Source organism: Aquarana catesbeiana, linkage group LG13 (assembly GCF_042186555.1).
Source record: "Aquarana catesbeiana isolate 2022-GZ linkage group LG13, ASM4218655v1, whole genome shotgun sequence".
Classification (NCBI taxonomy): Eukaryota; Metazoa; Chordata; class Amphibia; order Anura; family Ranidae; genus Aquarana; species Aquarana catesbeiana.
In genome coordinates this window covers 46,066,086-46,089,181 of record NC_133336.1, presented here as the reverse complement: position 1 = coordinate 46,089,181, position 23,096 = coordinate 46,066,086, and the positions used below count along the sequence as shown (strand labels likewise).

The following is a 23,096-nucleotide window of genomic DNA, read 5'->3' as shown; positions in this document are numbered from 1 at the left end:
CAGGAGGGTTAGTGTGAGAGGTAAAGATAAGGCTAATGTGAGGGATACATGAAGGGATAGTGTGCGGGTTTGTGTTGGGCTTACAAGGAGGTTACTATAAGGGCCTGTGTTGACAGTTAATGTCATAACATTCTTTCTTCCCATACATGTCTATGGGAATACAAAAGCAGCTTGAAGCAGGTCAAATGCATGCCAGAAGAATGCCAACTGCAGGTCAAATGCACCTGCCAATGAAATCTAAATGGTCTTAGTATTACTGCTACATGGCGGCAGCTCTGCACAGGATCACGTATACATACATGATTCTGCATTTCCGCCTGCAGAGGGTGCTTCTGCTGTGAACCTTCACAGCACAAGCCGATCTGTGGGTGCCAGGCACTCAATGACCTCCAGCACCTGCTGATTGTCAGTAAACATCACAGAACGGGGATCTGCCTATGTAAACAAGGCAGATCGCCGTTCTGACTGGGGGGAAATGATGGATTCTGTGTTCCTGCAAAGCAGGGAATAAAATCCATCACTTCCCCACGTAAAAGCAGCACATACATGACACAAACACTGGCTAGGCACACAGTTAACCCTTTTATCACCCTAGATATTTAACCCCTTCCCAGCCAGTGTCATTAGTACAGATATTTGTGGTTTTTGTTGCAGCTGCAGTCACACTAATTTTTGCTTGGTAGCGCAGGTTTTCTTCCTTTTTCTTCTTTTTTCCTTTTCATTAGTACAGTGAATATTTTTTATCACTGATCACTGTATTAGAGTTACTGGTTCCCGCAAAGTGTCAGCTATTGATTTTATTTATTTCAGGTACTTATATAGCGCTGTCAATTTATGCAGCGCTTTACATATACATTGTACATTCACATCAGTCCCTACCCTCAAGGAGCTTACAATCTAAAGGTCCCTAACTCACATTCATACATATTAGGGACAATTTGGACAGGATCCAATTAACCTACAAGCATGTCTTTGGAGTGTGGGAGGAAACCGGAGTACCTGGAGGAAACCCACGCAGGCACAGAAAGAACATGCAAACTCCAGGCAGGGTCATGGTTGGGATTTGAACCAGCGACCCTTCTTACTGCTAGGCGAGAGTGCTACCACTACACCACTGTGCTGCCCAGCTAATGTCCAATTATCCGCTGCAATATCACAGTCCCACCGATCGCCATTACTAGTGTAAAAAAAAATCCATAAACATATATCATAGTTTGTAGATGTTAGAACGTTTGATTAAACCAATTAATATACGATTATTGGGATTTTTTTAAATCAAAAACCATGTAGCAGAATACATATTGGCACTCAAAGCCCAGGACGTCATATGACGTACCTTGAGCGGCAAGTGGGTAATGCACTATGTCCCTTGTGCTGCTGGCTCCTGGTTTCCTTGAACTCCTCCTTCATTGATGATCCCCCACACAGCCACCACCATAATTTTCTGGCGCAGGAGGGGGTTAATAGAACTGAGGCAACTGTCATTTGCACTCATCAACAGTGCCAGTTCATGCCCACCCTTCCGCCTAGTTCCTTCATTTATAGAAGTCGATACTACAGCTTCTATGAATGGAGGACGGGCGGATGACTGAATGGTCTGTCTCCTCCATTCATAGGTGCAGTTTCATTCATAGAAACGGTAGCACCAGCAGTGTCCACCACAGCAAAAAATAAATGCATCAACTCACCTGAGCTCCTCTGTTCTCCGATTGCTTATAATGCAGGTGAATGCAGGGAGATGATCCGCCATCCACATCTTTTTCTAAGTCAAATTTCAGCAGCTTCACAAAAAAAAAAAAAAAAAAAAGTACAAGCTGTTATAGGAAACCTGAACAGAGGAAAATACATAGTCTGGCATTGCCAACCTCTATCTGAAAATGCTAGTTGCCTGGTCATCTCTGGCTAAAATATCTTTTAAAACAGCAAAGTCCAAGTGAAGTTATAACTCCCTTTCTGCATGCTTGTTCCTGGTCATGGACTAGAAGTCATGATCAGCAAGACTGCTAGCATTTTTAGAAGGTGGTTAGTAATACCATAGTATTGTATATATTTTCAGTATAGAATTCGCTTTACTCAATTTACAATACATTGACCTCTAAACAGCAAAAAAAAGGACACATCCATCCACATTACCTCTGTATAGTGAGGAGGAACAGACTGTGAATCACTGGGGAAAAGGCACTCCAGGAGCTCAGTCTGCCCAATACACACGTCAGTGCTGAAACTCCGAGCACCAGACCTCTGGCGCTGTTCATGGGAGATTTTTATTTGAGTCCCTAGGAATCTATCAAGACAAAGACAGCAATTAGTTTAAAGCATGTGCATATTATAGATTTATTTATGGTTTGGCTTTAATGCTGTTAAATTAACCACTACCATCCATCTTCAAAACCAAAAATCATAAATAGAATATATTGGAGCTTATCTGTCCTAAGTTGGGGTGGATGCATTAATGCAGCAGTCCCCAACCTTTTTGGTACCAGTGACCGGTTTTGTGGCATTCATTTTTCCCACAGAAAGGATAATGGGGGGGGGGGCATTACAGAGTCGGCGCTCAACCCCCCCTCAACATCACAATTTGCCTTTACAGCACAGTCATCGTCCCCCCTTATATCTGTGTCCACAGTCCCCCTTTACACCATTTCCACTGCATCCTCAGTTCCCCTTCACATCACAGCCCCCCCCCCCTTTACATTACAGTGCCCCTTTACAGTGCAGTCTTCTTTAATGTAAAGGGGGGCTGTGATATAAAGGGGACTGCACTGTAAAGGGACACTGTGATATAAAGGGGGCTGCACTGTAATCATTACAGTGCCCCTTTACAGTGCACTCTCCTTTAATGTAAAGGGGGGTTGTGATATAAAGGGGACTGCACTGTAATCATTACAGTGCAGTCCCCCTTTACAGTGCAGTACAGTGTAGTCCCCTTTATATCACAGTGCCCCTTTACAGTGCAGACCCCTTCATATCACAATGCCCCTTTACAGTGCAGTCGCCTTTATATCACAATGTCCCTAGCAATCACAGCCCCAGTCATGCCCCCCCCCGTCTCTCTTGCATCACTGCCCCCCCTTCAATCTCTACCTCCCCTGCACAGTTTCTACCTTTGGCAGGGCAGAGGCATTTATCAGCTTGTGTGCCCTCTCCCGAGTCTCCCGAGCAGCTGCAGATCTGGACAGAGGGCAGGAGCTTCCAAACTTATGTTAACAAGTGGGCGATTACCCGCTTATTGATCTGAAAAGACTCCTACTCTCTGTCCAGATCTCCATCTCTTCCTATCCCCTGGCCTACAGATAGGATATCGGCAGCGGGGCGGAAGACCCCAGAGAGGACACAGACCACTGTCATCGTTTACCTCCGCCTGCTGTGTGGCCCAGTTACTAACAGGCTAAGGACCGGTACCAGTCTGCGGACCAGGGGTTAGGGACCTCTGCATTCATTTTTTTTTCTCTCAATATAAGTACATTTTCTGCAAGTACAAACAATTTCCATTTGAGCCTGACAGAAATCAAGAATCACTGTAACTTCCTGTGTACTGAATTGAAATTTCAAATAATATTATGTGCTTTTCAAGTGATCTTCTGTGAACCACACAATCCCTCCTTATGACGTAATAGAGATAAAGGAGAGGTTTTTGTAGTCCAACACAAGAGAGAAGCAAAGGGTGACAACACTGCTTCTCTATGGGTACAGCACTGGGTGAGCGTTGTCACCTTTGGACAAGAATGATGTTACTGGCAGGATCACCAGATGAAAAAAGCCTTAAGAGCTGTTATCTGCACAAATAAATCCAGGCTCAAAGCTAAGGCACATTGAAAATGTTTTTCTATGTACCCTGTTTACACCACAATATTGCCTTGTGATGGGTTGCAATACACTGTGTAAATGCAGACATGACATTGCAACACAGCTAAAAAAAACCTAACAATGCAAGACACTGCCAATCATCGCCTATACACAACGGACACCAGTCTGCACATTAAAATGGCTAGTGAACAAGCTCTTAAAAGAAAACCAATGCAGCCACCACATCTAGGGACTATTTAGGGCTGAAATATGTTACATTTAGTTTTTTGGGTTTAGATACACTTTTTTTGGTTACCTATAAGAAAAAAAACAAATGATTTGTTATTCCTCTGCGAATAAACTAGAATGATAAATATCTCGACTTACATTCCTCTTCAAGCTGAAAGGAAAACTGTGATGGGTTTAAGTCAGATTTTTTTTTTTTCATTTATAACATATACATACACACATACAGGTTTTGTTTATGATAAAACATTTAATGTGAGAGTAAACTCCCATCTCTGACTTTAACCTATAGGTAAGCCTGTAATGCTTACCTATAGGTACTGTAAATAGCGCCTAAACGTGCACTGTTCAGGAGATATTTACTGTATATGCAGCCGACGACGTTATTGACGCATGCGCTCTAAAGGAACAGCCTGTGCCGTAAGCGGTGGCTCTCGCGCGCAGGCACAGGAGTGGCCACTCACACAGCCGAAGTCCGCGAACCCAAAAGGAAAAGCAAGTGAAGATGAAAGCCCTCTCAGTGGTGACAGCGTGGCGCTCGAGGGCTTCGTTTTCAGGTAAGTTTCACATAATGTGCTTTATATGCGATGCATACTAGCACATTATGGCTTTACCTTGCATTTTCCAAAAAAAACACACACAGCAGTTTACTACCGCTTTAATTCACTACAATGGATTCTCAGAGCACTATGGGTTATCTAAAGAGACAGCAGAAGTGGACTGTAATGGATTGAGCTATCGGCTCTCTGCTAGAAACCACAGTATGCAGGCCACACTGCACTTGCATTTATTGAGCCATTCAATAAAACACAGTCTACATAGCACTACAGTGAACACTCTGACAGCCTTTTTCAACCAGGGTGCCCAGGCCTGGGACGCCTTGAGGTTTCTTCAGGGGTACCTTGGAAAAATGCCTAAAAATTGCCCCAAAACTGTATACAAGCTGGTGGGTGTATGAAACCTGCCTTTTAGTTACACAAAGCCACAGATTTTCATTCTGCACTATTACAACCTCCTAGCTGCCAACCTCCTAATAACCAATGTCATCATCAGTTGATGAGGATATCAGTTGCCCGCATATCATCCTAGTTTGACCCTCCCTTGCATCTATCTATCAGCTTTGGGGTTTCATTAGCTAAGTGATGGAGAAAAACCGAGGGAAAAGACAAACATTGGAATACTAGTGAGTACGAGTTTTCGCTTTGGAAGAATAAATCACCTCCAATGTTGTGTATTCTACGAGTATTGATGTAAAACTATATAGATTTTAGAATGGGGCGCCTCAAGACTGTCCATAATTTTGGAGGGTGCATCAAGACTGTCCATAATTTTGGAGGGTGCATCAAGACTGTCCATAATTTTGGAGGGTGCCTTTACTGAAAAAAAGGTTGAGAAACATTGCTCCAAGATTGGAGGAAAGACTGGGGCTCAGGTTCTCCAGATTTTGTCCCCCCCCCCCCCCCCACACACACGTCGCTGTGCCTAAAAAACACGTTTTTTTTGGGGGTTTTTTTTTAAGCAGTGGTATTGTCGTAGCCATAGTTCAAGAAGAAACACAATAAGACTTCTGGGTACCTGAGGTGATCATGAGTGCAGGCTTCCGCAAAGATATTTCGTAGACAGGCAAAGTCGCTCTGTGTGAAGGTCTGCGGTTGTAGCGCTTCTATGCGGCTGAAGAACCCAACTGAAAGTGGGGTCAGCGGGTTAGGGCTCGACGTGGCCTCGGTCGGTGGCAGGGGGTCTATATGGAGCACAGAGACAGATAACGAGCCTACGGCCAGTCTGAACACAAGTTCTGGTCTAGATTCATCCACAGAGGCTGAACGGGCCGGTAGTGCTGCAATAGAAGAGTCCATGTGTTGTTTTATTCATTTAACAGAGCAGGTTCAGGTAAAAAGGATATTTCTTTTTTTTTAGGTAACTTTCAGACAACAGAAAAAATGCACAATACAACATATTTAAACATGCGTTTTAACTGCTTGATACCTGTATAACTTACATATGCAGCAGCGTGGAAGCTCTGCTGCGCAGGATCACGTACCTAGGTGATCAAATACCACCAAAAAAAAGCTCTTTTTGTGGGGGGAAAAAAGGACGTACATTTTATTTGGGTACAGCGTCACACGATCGCGCAATTCTCAGTTAAAGTAATGCAGTGCCGTATTGCAAAAATGGCCTGGTCATGAAGGGGGGTAAATCTTCTGGAGGTCAAGTAGTTAATAATGAAGTCACAGCCAACCAAGACAAGGTAACTGCAAATAATACAAGGAACTATTTTGTTTTCATATATTGGCTGGCAATGCATTAGTTCCCAGGCATTGGAAAACTACTACCGTCCCACCAATTAGGGAGTGAGTGGAGGAACTAAATATTATGAGGATAGAAATACTAACTGCTTGCCTTCACGGGTGCTATCGGAAGTTTTTGGAACTGTGGTACACCTGGATCGACTGCTTGAACTCTGCTAAAATACTACTGCCTTTCAATTGCCTTAGGTTGATCAAAGACCCCCCCCCCCCATTCAGATGCCCCCCTTCTCTCCCCTCCTTTTCTTTTTCTTCCCTTTCTTCTCTCCCTACTCTACCTCCTTTTCTTGTTACTTTCCATTTTTACTTAATGCAGAACTTTACACATAACTTGATAAAAAACGATGTTCTTTAAGCACGGAACATACATTCCACATTAGGAAATTATGCTACCAAAATTAGTGTGTGCTGTAAATTGTCTCCAGCATTGCTGCTGTTTCTTCTTGCTGGAGGCTGCCATTTTGCTGAAGCCCAAAGCCCCTGAGCAGCAGTAAATCAAAGCGGAACTAAACACAGTTGCATTCCTGGAATTGCTAACTGTCACATTTGATTGTGTCCTCAACCAAACTGTCAAACCATCAAATGGTTGGTGTCATAACTGATCACATGTGCAGCATCACGGTAGTTGCAGATCAAACAGAAGCAATGTCCTACGCTGTAAAGGATAGGAGGGTTTAATTTAGCTTTAAAGTGTTACTAAACCCAGGACCCTGCATTCACAATATCTGGTCTTCCACTGTACACAGAACATAGAAATGCAATTATTTTAGTAAATATAAACTGCTAAATATCTATTTTTTTTTTATCAGCAGTTAGAGCAGTCTTGTGACTTCTATCAGGGTCTGGTTAAAGCTTGTAGGAGCAGTTTTCATTTTCCCTGATTGTCCTATGAGGCTGCAGGACCCCTGACCCTCTGTCTAAACAGTGCTGACTGGCCCTGTGTTGATCACATGCACTCTTCCCACCAAAAAAAAAAAAAAAAATTCTCTAGCAATAGACACCAAACTGAGTATGTGCAGCTTGCCCCCAAGGCTCTGTTCTGTAAGGAGATGGGTTGGGGACAGTGGAAGAAGGGAAGAATCAGGATCACACAGCCTTTATACACAATGCAGAGGATTAACCCCACAGTGAGTATAACAAGCATGCTTTACTGCATATACAGAATGATTTTAGTGCTGTAGGTTTAGTAAAACTTTAAGGCTGTCAGCGGATCCGCCTCTACAAATTTGGCACAGTGCCTAAAAATGCCTAAAAATATTTTGTATAGATATTAAAAACATAATAAATAAATTCCCTTTTTTATAAGTGATCACATTCCTCCTGTTCTCAGCTGCATAAGAGCTGGGGAGAGCCGCGCTCTCTGTGTCTTATCGATGCAGAGAGCCGACTCGGAAGCAAGCAAGCGGATTGCTATAGGGCCACTTGGCAAGGGGGAGGGGCACAGAGCTCCAACGGCCAACCCGAGAAAAGAAGGTTTGTTTGTTCTTTTTAAATAGAAATTGCTCCTTTTGCAATCACTTTAATCGAACAAGCTGCAGTTAGAAGCTGATTGGTTACCATGTACAGCTGCATCACATTCTGAGTGCTCCAGTTTTAGTAAATCTCCCCCAGTGTTATTCACAAGTACAAGCACATGGTGATATCTTTATTGATATCCAGTATCTCAATAGTGAATGAGAAGAACTTACAGGTTCGTCTATGAGTGTTTTGGTTTATGCTGGGCTTGTACGAGGCCCCTCGCAGAAGTGGTTCCTCCATCCTCAGATGCTCCTGATAGTCGCTCCATGTCGCCTGTAAATAAAAACGTCATCCATAAAGAGCGCAGCAGTCACTTTCTTGAATAATAAAAAGTAGGCTATTGCTTTAAAAGTGGAACTAAACCCTTTCTGTTACCAGTGGGATGAAGGGCTGATCAGCTGAGTGTGTATCATCCATCCAGTCTGTAACCAGCTCCCATGTACTTTGAGAGAAGCTATTTGAGTTATCCGCTATTACCAACCAACTGAAAGCTGGAAGGCTATCCTCTGAAAGGACCTGCGCCCACTGATTTTTATTTTATTTTATTTTATTTTCCTTTATTTGTTTAATAAATTATCAAAACGGTACTGGACTATTTTGGGGTCTCTTTTTTACATGTGGACATTGTTGCTGGTGTTTGACTTTCAACCCTGGAGGACTTTGGGAGTAATCGGAGTGAGGATACTATCCAAGGCCTATTAACCTCTCAGTTCCGGTGAGTTTGAACCCCTTGCGGGGTGTGTGCAGCACAAGGTGTCCTAACAGATGGTGAAAGGTGCACTCATCAGATCTACTATACCAGTGATGGCAAACCTTGGCACCCCAGATGTTTTGGAACTACAATTCCTATGATGCTCATGCACTCTGCAGTGTAGTTGAGCATCATGGGAAATGTAGTTCCAAAACATCTGGAGTGCCAAGGTTCGCCTTCACTGTACTATACGTTTAAGAGACTCCAGATTAGGTCCTAGCCTGTGTGTCTTTGCTGGAATTTTCCTGCCTGCATTTTACAAAGACTTTTTGATTTCATCAGTCAGCATTTAGGACTGAGAATAGCGCCGCTTTGATGGGTTAATGGTTGATATATAGTGATTATTTACTCATCCATATTTATATATTGTTGGAACAGTTTTGATTTTGAGTTGGCAAGTTTTTCTGTAATCATATTACAGTATTCCGTTGTAGATAATATAAAAAAAGGATACAGAAATACAAACTTTCTACATTTGTACAATCTTTAAATAACAATAAGTGATAAAAGCTTGGGGAACATAAAAATAAACAAAATTCCCTTCTGGGTACTCTTTTTACATTCCCATCCAAACAGGGACCAACATCAAAGCACCCACATGACAATGGTGTAGCGGAAAAAGAAAGTCATACGTACCGCAGCACCTCCAAGTGGGGAGCCAACCGGAGAAGTGGTGTAAGTGCTACTTAGCGACAAATCTAAATCCACTGTCGGTGGATCACCAAGTGGGGGGAGGGAGGAAAGGCTGTGAGACATGTCCATATCCGCCATTGAGAAGAACACTTCCTCATCTAAAACAGGGAGGAGAAGAAAAAAAGGTAAACATTGGAAAATAAAAAACAGCAAACACTCCACTTTTCTTTTGCTCACTTATTTGCATTTAGTTCCTTTGGATCGGAGAGTTGGTTGTGCTGAAGTCTGAAAGGATGAGGTTGTATAACCTCATACACTGTCTAAGATGTCTTCAAGTGGTATTATACCCAAAAAGCAAACAACCATTATATTGCAGATTACCAATTCTTAGATGTGATGGCTGCATTCGTTTTCTATTTTAGTCTTTTTTTTTCCTTTTTTTTTTTCCAGCTGGTGATCCAGCCAGTAAGTCTGTTTTTTTGAAAGAACAAGCTCTCTAGCAGATGTAGCAGTTACAGAGATGAGACAAACCATCTACCACTGACAGGAGTGCTTACAATGATCAGCTTTTATTTATTAATGTAAAAGCTTTATCCCAAAATACACAAAACTGTTTGCTGTAACAAGTATGAGCTGGAGTTTGGCTTCAATTTGTTACTGTATGCAAATCTGCTAGTACGTCTAACACTTCCCTCCCCCCAGACTGACCATGCTGCTGTCCAAAAGTGCCCCCTGTGCTCCGATACAGGAAGTGTGTTACTAGCCAGATTACCAGGTGAAAACAGAAAGGAAAAAAGCCTAAAAACAGGAAACTAATGCAGTCACATCTAATGACTAGTAAGCTGTATTATATTACATTTTGGGTTTATTAAAACTCAAAGTTTCGAAATCTAGGAGCTTTAATCGAAAACATTACAGTAGGGGTTAAAAATAACGTGGCTTTGATGCAATAAATGCAGTGTTTATCTCCCACAGCAGATACAATCCTGTTCAAATATATAGAATTTTCCTAACCCCCCCCCTTTCTATCAAAGCAGCTAAAAATAAAAGTTCTGCACGCCTTCCCTTCAGTACTTTTGGCTGCAGTTGGGTTTTTAGTGATCTACAGAAACCACAGACATCTTCCATCACCTTCTATCAGCCAAAACTGGGGATGCACGCTATATTAGCCGCTGAAAATTATCAAGTGAAAATAGGGTTATTGGCATTTTGCCGATAGGGGGAAAAAAAAAAAAAAAAGTACTGATAATGGCATGCTGTGTCCCATTCACTTCGATGCAAAACCGCCCCCCCATTGATGTCAATGCAAAACCGCCCCCCCCCCCCCCCCCATTGACGTCAATGCAAAACTGCCCCCCCCCCAATTGACTTCAATGCAAAACCGCCCTCTCTACTGACTTCAATGCAAAACCGCCCCCTCTACTGACTTCAATGCAAAACCGCCCCCTCTACTGACTTCAATGCAAAACCGCCCCCTCTACTGACTTCAATGCAAAACCGCCCCCTCTACTGACTTCAATGCAACCCCCCCATTGACTTCAATGCAAAAAACTGTCCCCCCCCCCCAATTGACTTAAATGCAAACCCCCCCCCCCATTGACTTCAATGAAAAAATGCCCTGCATTGGCTTCAAGGCAAAAATGGCGCCCCACTGGCTTCAAGGCAAAAATGGCGCCCCACTGGCTTCAAGGCAAAAATGGCGCCCCACTGGCTTCAAGGCAAAAATGGCGCCCCACTGGCTTCAAGGCAAAAATGGCGCCCCACTGGCTTCAAGGCAAAAATGGCGCCCCACTGGCTTCAAGGCAAAAATGGCGCCCCACTGGCTTCAAGGCAAAAATGGCGCCCCACTGGCTTCAAGGCAAAAATGGCGCCCCACTGGCTTCAAGGCAAAAATGGCGCCCCACTGGCTTCAAGGCAAAAATGGCGCCCCACTGGCTTCAAGGCAAAAATGGCGCCCCACTGGCTTCAAGGCAAAAATGGCGCCCCACTGGCTTCAAGGCAAAAATGGCGCCCCACTGGCTTCAAGGCAAAAATGGCGCCCCACTGGCTTCAAGGCAAAAATGGCGCCCCACTGGCTTCAAGGCAAAAATGGCGCCCCACTGGCTTCAAGGCAAAAATGGCGCCCCACTGGCTTCAAGGCAAAAATGGCGCCCCACTGACTTCAAGGCAAAAATGGCGCCCCATTGACTTCAAGGCAAAAATGGCGCCCCATTGACTTCAAGGCAAAAATGGCGCCCCATTGACTTCAAGGCAAAAATGGCGCCCCATTGACTTCAAGGCAAAAATGGCGCCCCATTGACTTCAAGGCAAAAATGGCGCCCCATTGACTTCAAGGCAAAATCGCCAGCCATATTAAATGTAAAACATTTTTTTTTTTTAAACGGCCTATTTAGGTTTCGGTTTTTGGCACCGGATTTTTCTTTTCAGTGCAGCACTAGCTAAAACGATGAAAGATGACGGGTTTCTATGGATCACTGTGCCTTGCCCATTGCTTTAGATGATTATTACATAAGCCTTAGGTAGTGCATAGCGGTCCTCACCGCGGCTGGACGGTGTTTTTGCTGTGTCAGTCTCATAGAAGCTGTGCTCAGCGGACGGTCCTTCAGACATGGCTTCTCTTTTCAAATAGCGTTTGAGTTCCATCTGAAGGCGAAGCTCATCTTCTTGCTGCATGGGGCGGCTCTTCCGATCTTTGCTGGACATTCCTATCCGACTGGAGGATTCTGCAACAAGTTATACTTTTTATTATTAAAATGTTACAATTCTATTACCACTTATTGCCCAACTCCAGGATATCAGCAACTTCCCTTTAACTAACAGCTGGTAAATACAAAAATACTATCCCAATGCCGTAGTACTTACCTGAATCCAGGGTCACATGACCCTCCTTCTGTTTATTTCCGGGGGTTCTTCTGCGTGATGTGCGCCCCTCCTATAGGTGGAGGGTCACTTCCAGCAGCTAGGTCCACTTTCATAAGCTCCAGAGGCAGAAGAACTCATCATCAAGCAGGGAAAAATGCCTGACCCCAAATGGAGGACATTAGCTTTGCTCATACAGGAAACTGACTTTGATCCATTATAGTGCGGGATGGCCACAAATTATGCAATTTTCTCTCCTTCAGCCATGGGGTGAAAAAAAAGAAAAAACTGCTAGATTCCCCCATCAACATAGTCGGTGTTGGGGGAATCCCTCCTTCTATTGTGTTCTGCTGGGAGGGAGCCGTCCTCCTTGGAGGAATACAGTGATGACTGCTGGCGGCTAATGTCACTGGCAGTGATCAAAAAAAAAAAAAAAAAAGGCTGGTTGTACTGAGGTCATATCGATAAATCGTCTTCAGTACAACCAGCCTGCCCATGGATGGATTGAAATTTGGCTGGTTCCTGCTGAACATGCACATGAACTTTAATGGAATCCCAGTCTTAGTCCGTAGGGATCAATATTGAGTTGGCCCACCCTTTGCAGCTATAACAGCTTCAACTCTTCTGGGAAGGCTGTCCACAAGGTTTAGGAGTGTGTCTATGGGAATGTTTGACCATTCTTCCAGAAGCGCATTTGTGAGGTCAGGCACTGATGTTGGATGGGAAGGCCTGGCTCGCAGTCTCCACTTTAATTCATCCCAAAGATGCTCTATCGAGTTAAGGTCAGGACTCTGTGCAGGCCAGTCAAGTTCCCCCAACCCCAAACTCACTCATCCATGTCTTTATGGACCTTGCTTTGTGCACTGGTGTGCAGTCATGTTGGAACAGGAAGGGGCCATCCCCAAATTGTTCACACAAAGTTGGGAGCATGAGATTGTCCAAAATGTCTTGGTATGCTGACGCCTTAAGAGTTCCCTTCACTGGAACTAAGGGGCCAAGCCCAACCCCTGAAAAAACAACCCCACATCATAATCCCCCCTCCACCAAATAATTTGGACCAGTGCACAAAACAAGGTCCATAAAGACATGGATGAGTGAGTTTGGGGGGAGGAACTTGACTGGTCTGCACAGAGTCCTGACCTCAACCGGATAGAACACCTTTGGGATGAATTAAAACGGAGTTTGCAACCAGACCTTCTCGTCCAACATCAGTGCCTGACCTCACAAATGTGCTTCTGGAAGAATGGTCAAACATTCCCATAGACACACTCCTAAACCTTGTGGACAGCCTTCCCAGAGGAGTTGAAGCTGTTATAGCTGCAAAGGGCGGGCCAACTCAATATTGAACCCTACGGACTAAGACTGAGATGACATTAAAATTCAGGCACTCATCCCGATACTTTGGTAATATAGTGTATGTCCACAGTGATCCAGTACTCCCATCAAACATCAATGGTAGATTCCCACCCATTACTGCAGCATGTCTGATTCAGAACACACACCAGCCTGCTGATTGGAGCAAAAGCAGACTGAGCAGATCATTCCTCTGCTTACTCCATCTGTCAGTATCATGAAGCACACCTGATTGGCCCTTAACATTGGCCTTTTTCTCCCCCAAACTGAATGCTGTTGATGTTCATTTAAGGATGCTGACCTCTAGACACAGAAAATGTACTTACACCAACTGCATTTAAAAAAAATACATTTTATGTTTTTTTCTTTTTTAATAATCAACTGTTCGACTATGTGTTTCTATGTATCCATGGGGTTTCACCTTAAAGTGGTTGTAAAGGTTCAAGGTTTCTTACCTTCAGGCATTCTATGCATCAATGTAAAAAAAAAAAAAAAAAAAAAAAACTTTCAGTTTGCATCCCCCCAAACCCCCCCTAATGCTTACCTGGAGAGCAGCGGCTCTCCAGGGTCTCTGTCTCTTCATTGGCAGAGACAGCAGCGGGAGCCATTGGCTCCCGCTACTGTCAATCACAGCCAGTGAGCCAATGAGGAGAGAGTGGGGGCGGAGCTATGTGTGAATTGACACACAGAGCAGCAGTTTGTCAGCGAGGCTGCTCAGGTGCCCCCTTAGCAAGCTGCTTGCTATGTGGGAAGGAGGGAGGGGCCAGGAGCGCTGGCGGGGGACCCGAGAAGAGGAGGATCTGGGCTGCTCTGTGCAAAACCACAAAAGCACAAAGCAGGTAAGTATAACATTTTTTTTTTCTTTTAAATAAATAAACAACGCCTTTAATATCACTTTAATTCTGAATAATTTCATGTGCACATAAAAAAAAATGACCATGCTAGATTTTCCCTTTCAGGCCTCATGCACACGGACGTTTTTACAGCTGCTTTTTTGAGCGTTTTTTGCAGCTTAAAAAGGCCTGTCTATGTTGGTCTATGGCTTCATGCCCACCTAGGCGTTTTTGAGCTGCAAATGGCATAGGCGTTTTTAAGCTGTAAAAAAAACCCAGGACCAGTGGATTCTGAGAGACGTTTTTCAGCTGTAAAAACGCTCTAATGCTGATAAACGCTCAAAAACGCTCAAAAATTTCATTCACCAACGTTTAACATTTTTGATCCATTGAAAAAATAAAATAAATAAATAAAATTTTGGAAAAAAATAAACGCTAAAAAACGCTAATAAACGCTAAAAAACGCTATTCCACAAACGTTGAAAAAAGCTGAAAAAAGTTTTTAAAAAATCACTGCAAAGATACTGGCGTTTTCATAACGTTATTTTTACATCCTGTGTGCATGAAGCCTGAAAAAAAAAATAATACACAAACAAAATGATGCACATATGATGCATTTTATCCACAGTTCCATTTAGAAAATGTAAATGCCCCCTGACAATAACAAAGTATAAGAGGATTAAAGAATTTAAAATGGAACAGATGCTTTTGGAAGGGTTATCCAAAGGACAGAGTGGGGATAACAACCTCAATATAGAAAAGATTTATATAACAACATTTAAAGGAGGTCTGGTCTATTGCTATTTTTTTAGAAATATGTGCAAAGGTTCCTTAGCTCAGTGTGAATATTATCAACTTTTAATGGTTTTCAGCAACTGAAATTTGAAAAAAATATATACAAAACAAGAAGGTTTTAAAAGAAGACTCATAAAAGAGTAACTTCACTTAAATGAAAACAAAAATACAGCAAATAAAAAAAATAATAGATCATATGATTATATTGAAATTTAAAAGGAGAAGTTACGGCTAAAGCTCGTTTGGCTGTACTTCTCCTGTGGATCACTGGAGTGCAGTCCGTTCTGCTCTCCTGGGACCCATTTGTAACTGAAAGCGGGCTGAAGTCCACTGTCAGCTGACATCACAGAGTAGGTCCAGGTTTAGTCAAGATCACAACAATAAAGTCGGGATCTACCCACATGCTGTATCCACCTAGGTATTATGATTCTTAAAAAAAATGTAAAAAAAAAAAAAAATACATCTCTTTTAATGTTATTAAAAATTACCTTTCTTTTTAAATCTGCAGCACTGATTTTCTGTAGAATTCAATAGGGCAATATAGCACCCCTTATATACAATATTGGTGTACTGAACACCAATATTCAGCCCCAGAAATGTAATTTCCTACTTGAGTGATTGGCTCACTGATTTTCCCAGAAGCCTGTAAGTTTTAGGCATCTTCTACAATAGAAATATTGTTTTGGTGAGATACTCTACAAAGGTTATATACTTCCAAAGGGATGCTGACACTGCAGCTTTTCTCATCAGAACATGACGTGTGCACCAACTAATAACAAACCAGACCACCTCATTCAGAATCAGTATCCACAAGGACAAAAACACCTTTTTTTTTTAATTTTATTTTTTTCCTCTTTAGAGCAGGATAACAGAACCCTACAAAGTGTATAAAAACATATAAAATAGTTGTACATTGATCACCCAGAGGAAATTGTTTTTTTATTTCACACAAAAGTGAAATCACTTTTTAAAGCGGGGGTCCACCTAAACCGCCAAAAAAAAAATATTAAAAGCCAGCAGCTACAAATACTGCAGCTGCTGACTATTAATACATGGCCACTTACCTGTCCCAGGGTCCAGCGATGTCGGCAGGCGACGCCGGGAACCCGCTCGGTTCTCGGCAGCTGCCACCGCCATCCTAGGTGAGGGAATCAGGAAGTGAAGCGCTGCGGCTTCACTTCCCGGTTCCCTACTGCGCATGCGCAAGTCGCGCTGCGCATCGTAACTGGTCCCTGCTATCTCCTGGGAGCTGTGCGTTTCCCAGGAGACAGCGCGGAGGGACAGGAAGAGGCATAGACTCCCATGGGAGTCTATGCCGGAAGTGGGTGCAAATACCTGTCTTAGACAGGTATCTGCACCCCCCTCCCCCCTGAAAGGTGCCAAATGTGACGCCGGAGGGGGGGAGGGTTCCGAAAAGCGGAAGTTCCATTTTTGTGTGGAACTCTGCTTTAAGGTATTTCTACCTGGGCAAGCTTATTGCTTGCAAGCATTTTAAAAGCATGCTTTGCGTCCATCTTTCTTTTTTAAATGTTACTGTGCATTTTTCGCGCTGCAATATATGTTTTCATTTAAAGGTATCGTTCCTTTGGGTTAGAACCTAGCAGAATACCCAAAAATCCATGTCTTTGTCCTAAAGTATCCGATCATGTACAGGAAACACAGGAAAAATAAAGCGTTTTTGCTTGCAATTAAACTACAAGCAAAACTGCTTTATTTTTTACACCAAAGTGGATGTGAGGTGCCTAATGCGTTGTTAAGCAGTTTTCTGTTTGCGATCGTTGAACACTGGACTTTTTTTCTTTTTTGGCAAAACGCAATTCTGCCATTTTCAGGGGCTGGTGGAAGCAACCAAAGAAAGTAGCAGAGGATGCAGGCATATAAGGTAAGTACACTGTACTTGGCCTAAATGGGCCTCCATCTCTCTACCAAGACCTTTAAGTAATTACACTTTCCTGTAACTTTGTTGCAGCACAGCCATTTTTTTTTTCAATAAATTCTCCCATTTCGGCCAGTTTACCACCTACCTATGCTCACCGGGGGGGCTACCTGCACTTCTACAGAAGGTCTATCCACTGTCTGATATACAGCAATGATCTTGGAGGATTGAGTTTACAGGTCCGTAAAATAAAAAAAAATGCTATGGGAGGGTATGGAGTCCCACTAAGGCTCTGTTCACATTTAGGCGTCCCGGATCGTAGGCGGAATCACTGCGATTCTGCCTTCGATCCCAAATCGTGGGGCGTGCTTGCGATCCCCGTCACTTCCAATGGCACCCCAATCACGGCACGATTTTGCCACCTGATGATTTGCGGTAAAATCACGCAAACAAAATCGCGGGACCAATCAGAAGAAAAGAACGGCTGCACACCAAAGGAACGTTTCAACATGTTTATTCCAAAATAGCAAAAGACAGCGAACAAGACAGAGTGCCTGAACCATGGAGGTGACGCGTTACACACCGACCTCAGTGCTTCTTCAATGAATAAGCACTGAGGTCAGTGTGTAACGCGCCACCTCCATGGTTCGGGCACTCTGTCTTGTTCGCTGTCTTTTGCTATTTTGGAATAAACACGTTGAAACGTTCCTTTGATGTGCAGCCATTCTTTTCTTCTCATTGATCATCAGTGGCGAGCCGTGGCTTGCACCCAGCATATCTGTACTGTAGTGATTGCTCGCCTGGAGCAACATTTTTCTTCCTTGAACTTTCAGAATCGCAAGATGCCTGTCACTCAAAAAGAATATATATAATGTTTGGGGGTTCTGAGCAATTTTCTAGCAAAAAAAATATGACATTTACATGTAGAAGAGAAGTGCCAGAATAGGCCTGGGCTGAAAGTGGTTAAATATTGATAGCCAAGAAGACTTTAATTACCTGGTCCAGCAATGGCTGACAACATGTCCAGCAAGAGGTGAACTTGCCGTGGAGAGAGGAAGGCGTGGAAAGAGTCGATGCGTCCATCCACATCCAGCTTAATAAAACAAACAGTAGAAGAGTTATAACAGAACAAAGCACTTACAATCAGCTCATTACTTTGAGATGTTCAAAGCAACACTCTGATTTTAAAGATGTGACAGTCTGACAATTGCTTCTTTTTATTATGTCTGCCTATATGACCTTAAGGTTTCGGGAAAAAAAATAAAAATAAAACACACAATTAATACATCCGCGCAATACACGACCATTCCCCCATGTATCATTCCTTTCAAAACGCTGCAAGTACAGAAAAATATCTGTTGATCTAACAGAAATCCAGTGTTCTGCTATCTGTTTGAGCCAGTGTTCTGTCGAGAAGTGCCCCCCACCGAATAGTGCCCGGTATGTACTGCGCATGCGCCGTACGGAACAGCACAACAGCTGATTTGCCGATCAGCTGGGCTGATGTAACCAGGGCGCATGCACACATCGTAGGAGGTATCTCTTGATGGGAGATACCATTTCACAGACACAATTTAAACCTATACAAACAGCGGGGGGAGACCGTAGTTCTCAGATTGTGCATCGCTGCTGCTGGAGGGCAGCTAGTGGCTGTGTTGCAACCCGCCCATTCACACAGGCGTAAAACCACCCCTTCAACTCAGCAAACCCGCCCTGCAACATAGACAAAACCGGACCATCAGCACACTGTAAAGCCGCCCCGCAACAGCAAGACACAATGTGAGGACTATGGTCTCCCCCCGCAGTTTGTATAGGTTTAAATTGTGGCCGTGAAATGGTATCTCCCATCGAGACATGCCTCCTGCGATGTGCGCTTGCGCCCTGGTGACGTCACTTCAGCCAATCTGCAAATCAGCTGAAGTGCGGCTCCGTCCTGTGCATGCGTGGGCACTATTTAATGGGGGGTACTTCTCGACAGAACACCGGCAACAGCCTTATTCACACAGGTGCACTACAGCCTACACCCATACGAGGGCTGCGTTTACCTGCACAGGTGTTCTGTGCATGCCCTTGGCAGGCAATTCCATTCATGTCAACTGGAATGCAGCGGCTGCGACAAACACAGCCACAGCTCCCAATTTGAGATCCGTGTGGGTGTATAACCCCGAACACAGACAGTGTGTGTTCGGGGCCGTGCACCTGTACGGATGTCAGATTGGGAGCAGAGGCTGTGTCCGTGAAGCCACTGCTTCCCAACTAGTGACCCCTCCAACTGTGGTCATCTCAAAAGTTCTAGATGCATGCCCCAGTATTACAGGCCAAAAAACCACGACCAGTAATAGACCACCTAAGGACAAGTGAAGCAGTCAAAACAGATATACAGAAGATGAACTGACCTTTGCTCCAGGAAGCACTTCATTCTGTTTCAGAATCAGACCCAGCTCAATACTGCCCACCAGGCAAGCAATCTGCACAGGGTCAGAGGGGGTGACTTCAGTTATACTTCTAGTGAACTGTGGGTGAGGCTCAAAGACAGGCTTTGGATTCCAGCTGGGAGAAAGTTTAGGCTCAGTTTCCTGAAAAAAAAAAAAAAAAAAAAAAGAATTGGAAGCAAATCGAATCACATTTACTAGAGCCATTCAGGTCCCATTTAGCGCTATCATTTTTACATAAAGCGCATGCTGCTGTCCATGTCTTTGCTAAGGAAAACTATCAAATGAATTTGTGACCACCAGGAAAAAGTAATGCCGGCCATACATGGATCAAAATGCAGCTAATTCAACAGGGACCTGACAAATTTCGATCCATGTATGGGCAAGCTGGTTGTACACAAGTTGATCTATCAGGTTTTTCTCAAACGATCAGTGCTGCCGGTTATAGCCAGCAACACTGGTCACTGTATTCTGGCAGTGGAGAAAACTCCCCGCCGGCAGAACACAATCCCGCAAGGGGAAGGATTCCCCCCATTCACCTCAAAAAGGTGTGGATGGGGGAACAGGATCTTTTTTTTTTTTTTTTTTTATTCAACCCACCGGTTGAATGAAATAAAAAAGGATCAATGTATGGGCTGCCTAAGGCAAAATCCAACATTTGTCTTCACCAGAACAGATATAGTGGGGGAAATCCTTTAAAAGGTACACTTGTTCTGGTGACAACTGTCTAAGAGGAGATTTATTTCCCTTTGTAGAGATTTCCTTTAACTTCTTGTGTGCACAGGACAGAAAATGAAGAGAAACATTTGTGATTGTTTCACAGAGATACAAAAAAAAAAAAAAAAAAAAAATCCTGAAATTTAAAGTGGACGTTTACTGCATCTGAGCACCACAAACCAACTCCTCCATGCATGTCTCAATGCCTTATTTTGTTGAGAAATCATTTGGAAAGACACCCCTCCAGCATTTCTGGCCGCGGCCATCTTGAGTAAGGGGAAATGATTAATGTAGCATTTACTTCCTGGAATCCATCTACCCTTAGCTCAAGCATGCAGGAGAGTGTGCTTAGCTGAGAAAACCCCTCCTCCCCTTCTGAAGGCTCCTGGAATGTAGGACATTAATTGCCTAGGTAAGAAACCACAAAGTAACTGAAGGAATTAAAATAAAATAAAAAATTAAAAGAAGTAAATATAAAATATCTGCCTACCTATTTACTAATGCTAGCGGCATGAGGATTAAAAATAATCACTGTTGAATAAGAAAGTACAGTTCCACTTTGACTTTTCATTACTCTATCCAAAGCTAAAAGAAACACTGCAAGTTCGGTTTTAATGTGTATCTATAGCCCAAACTTTTTTTTTGCAGGTTTGGGTAGAGTGGTAATGGGGTTAAAACACATGTCAAGTTTTGATGCCGACTGTGTCCTCACTAGATTCTCACACTCTATTTGTCCAGGGGAATACTGTCACTGACTGGGACTTAAAACATCAGAGGAAAAAAACTGTTTTGATTGGTCACCAGAACAGGAATAGAAGCATTGTGGGTGCACAGGTGCCGCCCCCCCATCCATGCGCCCGGCCCCTTTCAGGACGTCGGGCACATGAATTCCTATGCCGGGGGTGTGTTTTCTGAAGCACTGATTAAAGCCAGAGGCTCTAATAGGCTTCAAAATAGGGTGGGCTTGGGGCACAGAGAAATGCTTCCGAAGCCCACCCAGGTGTGTTGCAACAGCGAATGAATTTGCTGTTGCAACACTGATTCTCCTCCCGGCCAATTGGGAAGCAGGTCTGATACCCGTCACCCAATTGGCTGAAAGGACAGGCGATCCTTTTGGACGCCTAGGAGGAGGGGAGGAGACGCAAGGCGAAAGCGAGGAGGAGAGAGAAGGAGAAAACACAGGAGCCGCTACCGGATACCGCCGCAGCCTGATGTCCGCCTATACACCCCGATCCCCGCCACAGCCTGATGTCCGCTGACACCCCGATCCACGCCGCAGCCTGATATCCGCTGACGTCCCGATCCCCGCCGCAGCCTGATGTCCGCTAACACTCTGATCCCCGCCTCTGCCCAATCCACGCCGCTGCCAGATGCCCGTCGCCTGGTAGGGGTAAGTGGACCGTCCGTCAGCGAGCGCGGGGGGGGGGGGGCGGGGATGGATGGATGGGTGGGGGGCTTTGAGGTGCTGCGGGGGGGGGGGGGGGGTTGTTTGCTGCTCCCCCTCCCCAAAACAAAAAACCATGAGCCGCCACTGAATAGAAGGGTTGTCTTCCAATAGGGACATTTGACATAGTGACAACTGTCTGGGAGGGCATGGTTTTCATATTGGAGAGATTTCTTATTTCCTATGGTGTTCAGGTGTACAGGATAGGAAGTAAAAAGGAAACTCTCTCCAATAGTACATATATGCCTAAAAACCTGACATGGGTTCTGCCCATTCGTTAATCTATCCGAAATTTTAAAAAATGGCTTTAGGTATAATGTAAAGCTGAATTACAGGATAAGAAAATACTATCTAAATACAATAGAAATGTGTATTCTTCCTTGAGTCTTTGTGTACTTTATGTATTTCCTGCAGATATGTGCGTTAATCCAGTGAGACACCATACCTCTGTGCAGGAGCTTCCTGTCACAATAGAGTGATGGTGATTAGGGTTGTCCCGATACCGATACTAGTATTGGTATTGGCACCGATACCGAGCATTTGCCCAAGTACTTGTACTCGGGCAAATGCTCCCGATGCTTCCCCCGATACCTTGACTGTCAGCGGTGATCGGCGCGTGGGGGAGTTACAAGCTTCCCCCCCACGGCTTTCAGCTGCTTTAGTGACATACAGCGGTGATCGGTGCTTGTAACTCCCCCACACGCGATCACCGCTGACTGTCACCTCATCCCCCTTAGTCCCCCTCCGTTCCTCTGTCCCCCTCCGCTGTCCTGCTCCGTTGCTCTGTCCCCCTCCGTTCCTCTGACCCCCTCCGCTGTCCTCCTTCTTTGCTCTGTCCCCCTCCGTTCCTCTGTCCCCCTCCGTTCCTCTGTCCCCCTCCGTTCCTCTGTCCCCCTCCGTTCCTCTGTCCCCCTCCGCTGTCCTCCTTCTTTGCTCTGTCCCCCTCCATTCCTCTGTCCCCCTCCGTTCCTCTGTCCCCCTCCGTTCCTCTGTCCCCCTCCGCTGTCCTCCTTCTTTGCTCTGTCCCCCTCCGTTCCTCTGTCCCCCTCCGTTCCTCTGTCCCCCTCCGCTGTCCTGCTCCGTTGCTTTGTCCCCCTCCGTTCATCTGACCCCCTCCGCTGTCCTCCTTCTTTGCTCTGTCCCCCTCCGCTGTCCCCATCCGTTCCGGCTTTCCGCTGTCCCCCTCTCTCTTCCTCTGTCCCCTCCGTTCTGCTGTCTCTCCGCTGTGTGAATGGACAGAGTCAGCTGACTCTGTCCATTCACATAACTGAAACATTGTAATCACCTGTGATTACGATGTGTCAGTTAATGAATGGAGAGGAGCCGCTGTCTTCTCTCCATTCATTCTCAGTGCAGCTGAGGCTGCAGAGAAAGGGACTGGGGAATCTCTATCCTCGGTCTCTTTCTCTGTCTCAAGGGGGAGATATCAGAGGTCTGTTAAGACCCCTGATATCTCACCAAAGCCCCCCAACAGGGCTGATTAAAAAAAAAAAAAAAAACACACACACATAGTGCAATAAAGAATAAAAAAAAATTAAATTGTAAAA

General features: G+C 44.4%; 1 protein-coding gene across 2 annotated transcripts in view; it reads right to left on the bottom strand.

Annotated features, from left to right (window-relative positions):
- ATG2B (autophagy related 2B) overlaps positions 1-23,096 on the bottom strand; it is a 132,623-nt gene that overhangs the window by 86,450 nt on the left and 23,077 nt on the right. For both annotated transcript variants that reach the window (XM_073609132.1, XM_073609133.1), the window contains 8 exons: positions 19,353-19,532; positions 17,953-18,049; positions 11,781-11,963; positions 9,244-9,398; positions 8,027-8,129; positions 5,608-5,869; positions 2,134-2,284; positions 1,689-1,781 (listed from right to left, as the gene is read on the bottom strand). In XM_073609132.1, the coding sequence (XP_073465233.1) occupies positions 1,689-1,781; positions 2,134-2,284; positions 5,608-5,869; positions 8,027-8,129; positions 9,244-9,398; positions 11,781-11,963; positions 17,953-18,049; positions 19,353-19,532 (1,224 nt within the window). The remainder of the gene's footprint in view (positions 1-1,688; positions 1,782-2,133; positions 2,285-5,607; positions 5,870-8,026; positions 8,130-9,243; positions 9,399-11,780; positions 11,964-17,952; positions 18,050-19,352; positions 19,533-23,096) is intronic.